The sequence below is a fragment of the Xiphophorus couchianus genome, chromosome 24 (assembly GCF_001444195.1).
Source record: "Xiphophorus couchianus chromosome 24, X_couchianus-1.0, whole genome shotgun sequence".
NCBI lineage: Eukaryota > Metazoa > Chordata > Actinopteri > Cyprinodontiformes > Poeciliidae > Xiphophorus > Xiphophorus couchianus.
In genome coordinates, this window is record NC_040251.1 from 2,169,920 (window position 1) to 2,178,973 (window position 9,054).

At 40.2% G+C, this 9,054-nt stretch overlaps 1 protein-coding gene across 4 annotated transcripts in view; it reads left to right on the top strand.

Moving 5' to 3' along the window:
• LOC114140755 (potassium voltage-gated channel subfamily H member 7-like) overlaps window positions 1-9,054 on the top strand; it is a 67,513-nt gene that overhangs the window by 55,631 nt on the left and 2,828 nt on the right. For all 4 annotated transcript variants that reach the window (XM_028010958.1, XM_028010959.1, XM_028010960.1 and 1 more), the window contains 5 exons: window positions 1,349-1,554; window positions 2,392-2,470; window positions 4,518-4,799; window positions 6,357-6,513; window positions 8,836-9,013. In XM_028010958.1, the coding sequence (XP_027866759.1) occupies window positions 1,349-1,554; window positions 2,392-2,470; window positions 4,518-4,799; window positions 6,357-6,513; window positions 8,836-9,013 (902 nt within the window). The remainder of the gene's footprint in view (window positions 1-1,348; window positions 1,555-2,391; window positions 2,471-4,517; window positions 4,800-6,356; window positions 6,514-8,835; window positions 9,014-9,054) is intronic.

Consider the following 9,054-nt stretch of genomic DNA (forward strand, 5'->3'; position numbering starts at 1 on the left):
GGGTTTATCCACCCCCCTGGTGCGCCTGCTGTCTGCTTAGACAGATGATCTCATATCCATCACTGTCTTACAGACATTTCCTGATGTCTGTGCCAATGTCTCAGGGCTGCTCAACCTCCTGTGTCCCTTGCCTGCACAACCTTTCACCTACTCTCTACCTCCAACATATCAGTGATGTTTAATTGCAGTTACACCTTTTTACACCATTTCATGTTTAATGTCAAAATCACATTTATCTCACATTTATTTTCTTTAGCTTCTCTGATTTAGCATTCATTTATGATTTTATAACCATAACTTATTAATTATACTTATTATAATCTTAATGTGAGTTATTACAGATGTTTTTCTGAAAAGAAACCAAGAATAATCCATGAGTCTAATTATTTGATACCAAAGTTACAGTTACTTGTTTTTCTTGTAAGTGTTCTCACAAATGTACGTGTAAATATTATTACAAGTAAACCAATATTAATATAAGTATTTTACTTTGAATCTTATCAAATTACTCAAAATGTTTAGATTTCATTCAAACTTTCATGCTTTAAACTAAGGAATAGTCTCAGCTATTTTTATAAATCTGCAGGCTGGAAACTTACTTCCTCTTTTTCCAGGAAACCTGCTTTTCCTGTTTAATGACTCTCTCTGACTGACTATGATTTCTTATGATTAGATAGAAAAAAGTAGAATTAAAGCAAAGTTTGCATGAGACAAAAACAACACACACAACCAGATTTATTTTATTGACACCTAAGTCTACTGCTGGGCCTTGATGTCACTTGAGTGATTCATTTTAAAGATAACTTTATTTATTATTACTGTTAAACTAAAATCTCCAGCATGGGGAAGTGTGATGAGCTCGGATTTTCTTGACAGCTTTAATAACTACTGTGCTCTTCTGGATTTAAAAACCTAATTTGTAACTTTTTAATCAAATGAGTTACAACAATGTTTAATTTTCCTTTGGGATCAATAAAGTATTTCTGAATTAAATTGAATTTAGACAAAGAGTGATGTTTTAACATCTTTCTTTCTCTTAGCTGCTAACAGCTAATGAAAACACATTTAAAAATAGAATAGTACAATAAAAAAAATACAAAAAACAGAAATGTGGTTTTAATTAAAAGCATGTGTAATACCAACTTAAAGGTTATTTTAAAAAGATACTTTAATCTGACAAACGAGACCCATCGGTTTCTGCACCTCTCCCATCGGTTTCAGATATGGCTGTTTCTGTGAAAAACGTGAACCACATCACTCCTCCTCATGTGATCAACAACCAGGAGTGACGATAAGTGTCCTGACTTGTGTTTCCTTATCTTTGAGTCACACACCTGTTGCTCTTCAGGTAAAAACGACATCTTCGGCGAGATGATCCACCTGTTCTCCAAGCCAGGGAAGTCGTGCGCGGACGTCCGCGCGCTCAGCTACTGCGACCTGCACACGATCCAGAGGGAGGAGATCCTGGAGGTGCTCGACATGTACCCGGAGTTCGCCGACCACTTCTTCACCAACCTGGAGCTGACCTTTGATCTTCGGGGTGAAAACGCAAAGGTAACCAGCATGAAGGTGAAACCAGCGACCTAAAGATGGTTTGATTAAAGAGATTCAAAGGGATTTGAGGCCTTTGAAGTAAAAACCACAGATTCTGCTTTACTTTAAAAGGCCATTGACTGGAATGAAAGCTTTTCTTGATTAATTCTGCTTTAGCCCCTCTTCACTTAATTTAGTCATTCTATTCGGAAACGTTTTCGCTGAGTTGCACATTTTTCTTTTTGCTGCTGCTTTACTGGAAGACGGAGAAAGACGGAGCATGTGTCCAGTTAGCATGATGGACACAGTGGTAGAGTCGTTAGTCTGCATTACTGTGTCGCTTTATCTTTTAACTAGAGAGCGCTGGTCGTAGTTGTCTTCAGTTATTTATTTAAAGAGGGCAGAGGAGATCAGACACATGAGAAACACGGTGAGATTACTGTGAAAACAGGACAGACATGGCGACCTAACGAGTCCAGCAGCAGTTCCTGTTACTCACCTTAAAAACTAAAAGCGGCGATGGCCAGTTCACGTTCTTCAGGATAAAGATACTTGGACAAGTTCAACCTTTAAACATTTTGTCACGACACAACCACAAACTTTAATGTATTTCATTGGGTTTCTGAACAGTGTGGTGTGCTTTTATGCCAATAAAACAAAGCCAGTAGCCTTAAAATTGACTTGATTTTAGTGTCTCTAATTTATGCAGAGACTATGTGTTGGTCTCTGCATAAATTCCCGACGTAGCACATTGACGTTGTGGTTTTTCTATGAAATATTGTAATAAAGTTTTAAAAGTTGTGAGTGTTTTTGCTGGGCAAAACGTTTGAACCTGTTCACATGTTCCCTGCTGTGCAGACCACCTACCCCGGTGACTCTGACATGGCTGACGTGAAGAGCCACAGACGGGTTTCATACAAGAGAAAATCCTCCGCAGGTAAACCGGAATAATAATAATAATACAAATGTATGTATGTTAAATAATTCAATTTTTGTTGTGTCCTAAATGTATACATTTTAAAATGCATCTCCTTTTTTTAATCTTCTAAATTGTTTGTTCTCTTGTCTCTTTTGTTATTCATCAATTTGTAGACCAATACTTCTGTTTGTAAGTCTGTCATGTTTGTTTTATATGCACTAATTGATGAATTAATAATTTTAAAAAAATCCATACATCAAAAGATACATTTTTATTTGCTATAAAGAATAAATCCTAAGTCACACAGATGTCCTAATATCTGTATCTGTCTTGCTCTCTAACTGGATGTCTAAACAACGTCTCTGCTGACTCGACTCATCCAAAATATCAAGATGGAATCCAGATAGTAGGTCAGAGTCTCATATTCAACGTTCACAGGATACAGTTTCTGACCTTCTATTGCACAGCTGTTATCAACAAGCTACGCTCGCTTTGACAAGCTTTACTTTAGGAAGAATTACTCTGTAGGTTTTGAGAACCCACATGGGTGTTTATACATCAGTCTGTGTTTTTTGTGGCCACAAGCATGTGTTGAACGCCAGGTCATCTGTTGTAACAAGGACATTTCCCTACACCTGTGCACCGAGAACAGGTGGAGCAGAGTCAAAAAAAGACGCTCCTCTGTGGGCCTAAAAATGGTTCAGCACACCAAGGCCTGCAGCACACTGCAGCACACCGCTCACCTCCCCCGTTAGCAGGTCAGAGCTGCAACATGAGCGATGCTGGCTGAACACCGGCATCTTGTGGAGTTTTTCTCACTCCAGACTGTCTTCAGCTAAAACAAGCAGCTGGTTTTCCACCTACTGTTATCCCATACACTGTAATCTTCACATTTGTAAATTATTCCAGGGGAAAGTAAAATCTGTGCAGGCTATGAATGTGTCATAGATGAGATGTGCAGTATTTTTTTAGTATGTAGTTTTTGTCCTAACCAAATTTAGCATCAGTCAGAGAAGTATTGATTTTGACTTAAACTGAAATATTACCATTGTTAATATTTTTCTGAGTTTTGTCCTGTCAAAATGTCAACATTTTGCCTAGAAATCCAATATGGCTGCCACACATTTCTTCTATCTCCATTCTTAAGAGGTTTAGTAAAGTCTGACTCCATTTCAAAATGGCCGCCTGTGAAGACTGACGAAGCTCCGTCTCTGTTGGCGCAGCATTTGGTTGAAAACAAACCAGCAGTTTTTAAGAGTAATAGATCCTGAGCTCCTAAATAAACATTGTGTCGGCGTCGCTGATGGCCTCACTTCAGTAGGTTCTGCCGTCTCTCAACAGTCAGATTAGAGTCAGAGGAATTTGTTAGATGTTCAACTTCTCAGCCCCGGCTGTAATTTGACTTCCTTTACACAAAGATGAGTCCACAGAGCAGCACTCGGCATTCGGCTCGGCTTCAGAATAATTTAACTGGTCACCATGGCTACAAGCTGTTTGAATACAGCCGCTATCTGTGAGTTTACCACCACAGAGAGCACAGATTGAGCAAACTGATCGTTTTATAACCAGCACACACGGTGAAAAAATTCACATTACTAACACAAACCAAAACAAAGTAGAGCATGATTATGAAAGTTACTAATTACTTTCATAAGTAATTATGGAATTACTTATGAAAGTAAGTAACTTCTTACTTTCATAAGTAATTTCGGTTCTAAATCTAGAACTGTTGTTCTTTGCCAAATTAGAGTTCAAGCTCAGTTGTATTAGATTGGGAGCATCTATGAATGTAGTTATTCTTTTTTGAAGTCTTAGATATTAACCCTACTTTAAACTTTTGCATAAAATCTCAAAAACAATCATTTCTTGTCTTCATAATAGAAAAACAAAGTGTGACGTATGATTGCCTGAGTTCTAAGGACATTTAGTTGATGTAAACCTAAAAGGTTCAACCTGTTTGTTCTCAGTTTAACCCCCAAAGCAAAGCCAGTCTCCACCTGTTGTCATCCCAGAGGAAGTCTGAGCGTAGAACTTCCTGTTCCCTGATTACCGTTTCTCCCTACAGGCTCGCACAACGAGGAGCCGGCGGCCCCGCACTGCGACGCCAAGAAGGGCCGCGGCGTCTACGCCTCTTCACCGGCCGAGGACAGGAGAGAGTCCGCAGAGGAGGGGGAGGAAGACGAGGATGAGGATGAGGAGGAAGGCAGGGAAGAGGAGGAGGAGCAGAGGCCCTTGTGTTCTGGTGTGCTTGGTTACCCGGTTGTCAGGGACCACACCTTGGGTGTCGGCCTGAGCGGGGCTCCTGAGGCGCAGGCTGAAGGAAACACACAGAACCAGGAATATAAAGGTGATTCTGTCCTTCATTCAGGCTCATTTAAATAGTAAAAAGTGACTCCAGTTTAAGCAAAGGCAATCAGTGTTGTCTTTGCTTAAAAAATATCTGCTTGGATGCTGGTAAAGACTAAATTATACTAAAAGCAGTTAACTTGTCAGCAAAGCTGTTAATTTCTAAAATAACATATCAATGCTAAACCTGATGTAGCAGCAGACGTCTCCAATGCTAATGGTAGCGTCCTGTTCCTGAAACACTATAATGGTTGAATAACATAAAAAATTAAACAAATCACTATTTATGTCCATTTATTTTTAATTTAGCAGCAAAAAATGTTTTTGATTTGAAAATGTTGCTTATTTGTAGATGTATAGTTTTCATAAAAAATTCATTAGACCTGCAATGAACTTGATTAAAATGTTTAATCTAGTCCCAGAACTGATATGGTGAATATTCATCCAAATCAAACTTGTTTAAAATCAGAAATTCTTTATCTTTGTACAATTTACTAGGAAGAAGCAAAATTTAGTGCCACACTTTACAGATGTGTTGATTAGTGTTAAAATGAACAGTAACTCACTGCTGCACAGGACCGAAGGAACAAAATAACATCTGTAATGTTTGATTGATTTGTAACGGGAGATCTGTGCAGAACTTCTCCACGTTCCCACAGCAACTACGTTGTGTCTGCCACTTCATTTTCTCCAAACGCTACCGCGCCGCCGCCTTCAGTCGCCCCACAGAAAGCTGCAGCTCACATGCCGTAACGCCGCCGGCATGCGAGATGAGGAAACGGTGTCAGCGCGTTGATTTGATAGTAATAGCCCATAATTCAGCCGCTACAGCTGAAAGAGGATTACTGCCGAGGTAGAGAGCAGTGATATTGATTACAGCCCAGGGAGGGAATGTCAATTTAATCTCCAGCCATTCATTTCTGAAAGGAGGCAGAAGAAATCTCCTGCCAAGAGCCCGACTGGCTGTGTGCGTTCTCTGGTGCAGCAGAAAGATTCAGAGAAAAATCAGGAAAATGTATGCAAAGTATTTATACTTTCTCAACTTTTACGCAGTTTGTCACATCACAGTGCCGCTCTTTTTGACCTGCTATGGGATAGATCAACACTTTTTTGTCCAAGGTGTGTGGCATGCCTCCCCTTCCTGAAGCATGGCAGTGGCAGCATCATGCTGGTTCCTTCAGCAGGGAATTGTGAAATAAGAGAAAATTGATTTGTGCTTTTATGTATTTTTCAGAAATAAAAACCTAAAACGTGAGCCGTCCATTTTGATTTTGAAAATCACCTAATAGTGTAATTGATCTCTAGTTGATCTGCAAATGGATGCAGAGGTGAACACAGCAGGCTCTGGAGAGCGTAAAAAACATTTCAACTTCTGAGGTTCTCAGAATTGACCTTGCAAAGACAGGCATGCCACACTTTTGAGATTTTTTCACAAAAGCTCAAGATTTTGTTTCTCTTTTTAATTTTGAAAATCCATGTCCCATTTTCTTTTCTATGCTAAAATGTCAAAAGTTCAATATGTCCGACACGCCCCCACTAACCTCCCATCTCCTCCCAGAGCTCCAGGCAGAGGACTGGGTGCAGCCTCATCCCGGCGCGGCGGCTGAGGAGTCGACTCAAAATCGAGACACAGCCGGGGAGGACGACAGCGACACGGACCTCACCTACGGAGAGGTGGAGCAACGGCTGGACCTGCTGCAGCAGCACCTGAACAGGTGGGAGCAGGGACCGTCTGTGCCCACTGCTGCGTTTGACTCCATTTCCTGTAATAGGCCTTTTTATTTTTCATCAGCTAACAGAGCGGGGCCCATAATTTAAACTCTAATTGGCTGAGAACTCACACATACATCTGAGACCAGACAGTGGAGGCTAATGCAGGGGGAGCAGTGAGCGTCTGGCTGGGCTCCTGGCTGTTGCTCTGATCCAGATGAGGGGGAAGCAGCCAGGCAGAGGCTATTAATAGAACACAAGGTGCAGATTTCTACGTCACAACGAACTCACACAGGACCGGAAAACCACTTCTCAACCTACTTTTATCTACTATTCAGCCATTGATGCAAAGTCGCTTAAACGTTACAGTGCTTTAAAAAAGAATCCACATTAAAACCAAAAATTTTGTTTAATTTCATGTGATGGACAAAGTAGCACGTAGTTATTCAGGGGTTTTGATTACTTTCACAATTCACAAAGAAAATGTACTTAATATAGAGTCCATCAGTGTGCAGTTAAATGTCAATATAAGTGCAGCTGCTCTGAACATGTAATCAGTTAATTCTAGAAATACTTTGTTTAAATTTCACCATTTGGAAATGAGATATATAAATATATACAGTGAACCCTGGTTTTTCATGGGGGTTGCGTTCCAAAAACAACCAGTGATGGACAAAATCCGTGAAGTAGTTAACTTTATTTTTTACAATTATTATACAGCATAATTAAATACTCTACATTGAAACCAAAGAACAAAACCTGTTTTCAGGACCAAGCATTTGTTTTTTTTTAACAAATAGAACGCTTTCTTATAAATAACTACAGTAAAATAATCATTTTAATCGTCAATACGAAGTACAGTACGACAAATTGTGACTGGCGTATTTCACTGATCCTCTGACTGTGACGCTGCGGCCTGACTCCGCTCTCTAGTGGCTTTTTCTTCTGAAGCCTGTGGTGCAGGTGTGTTCTTTCAAGAAAAGAACAGTTATCGGTAGTAGTTGTTGCTATTTTGTTTCTCCTGGGCAAAAATATTTGCCAAAATTTGCCAAACTGCATTACGTATATTTAAAGATCGTAACATTATTGGCACATTATGGTCTATAGAGAAGAAGTGCGGAGACTGTTTAGCCAATCAGGATGCAGAACACAATGCACTGTGGAAAATAAAACTGCACAAAAAAATCCGCGAAGCAGCGAGACCCTGAAAGGTGAACCATATATATATATATGTATATATATATATATATATACAGTGATGCCTCGCTGCTTTGCAGATTTTTTGTGCAGTTTTTTTTTTCACAGTGCATTGTGCATATATATATATAATATACAGGTTGCTAGCACTGTAATGTTGCTAGCTGGCTTTAATTAACTAATTATTTGTTACTGTTTGAACAAACGGATCATTTCTTCAACATTAATCATTCAGATTACAATAGTCATAAGTAAAAACCAGGTTTTTGTTCATGCCTGGTGATAAATGCTTACCTGGTTATCTGCATGATTTCAGCTCAAGTAGTTTTTAATTTCTCCAGGCCCACATCAGCTGCAGCTGGAAGGGTTCAGACATGGTTTTCCAAAGTCACTTTAGTCCTTGATAATATTTTCTCTCTGCCTTTAACACGTCAACTTTATGTACACCATGTTCTTAAAGTAGTCCATTTTCATTTACCATAATGATTTTTCATAATATTGAGTGTGTGGCTCTTGCAGCACTTCCTCCCTCTGAAGAGTCACCTGGCAAACTAATGAGAAGGCATTGAGATTGACCTCATAGTCTGTTCTCTTTGCATGTGCTTTGTGTAATAAAATACAGAGTTTGTAGCAGGGACATGACAAAAGATACTATTCTTCTATTATAGAGGGCAACATATCAGGTTGGAAGGTCAGTGTCTCCCTCTAGTGTTGTAAGTGGGTGTTGACACCCGACTTGTATAACCGGTGGATTTCAGCAGATCTGATTGATGCTCGCTCATTTTCATTCCTTTAATTTTTTCCCAGTGTATGTTGAGGAAACGATCCTGATTGCTGCAGCCGCAAACTCAGAGCAGCTCAGTCACAGCAGAGCAATAAAAGGAAAAGTAAATAAATAATCTGTAGTGATGAGATCACAGCAAGAGCTAAGTAGTTTAATGCAATCATCTCTGCTAATGTTTGGCTTGGTTTAGGAATTAAATAGCTGCAGAAGGCTTGATTTAGGAGAACAGATGTGCTGATTTGTTTTCTCATCCAGGTTTACTCTCTCATTAAGTTAACTGATGAAACCCAGACTGATGGATTTCCTCGCAGAAAATCATTTCTGTGTGTATCGTATGTGTGATCAGACTGGAGTCCCAGATGACTGCAGACATCCAGGCCATCCTGCAGCTCCTCCAAAGGCAGACCGCTGCCGGCCCCCCCGCCTACAGCACCGTCACCTCCAGCCCAGAGTACCACAGCCCGCCCATCAGGGTCCAGCCGGCACCGGCCCTCAGCCTGGACCCGGCGCCGCCTCTGCCACAGGTAGACCAGAATGGGACAATGTCCAACACTTTGTCTCAAAA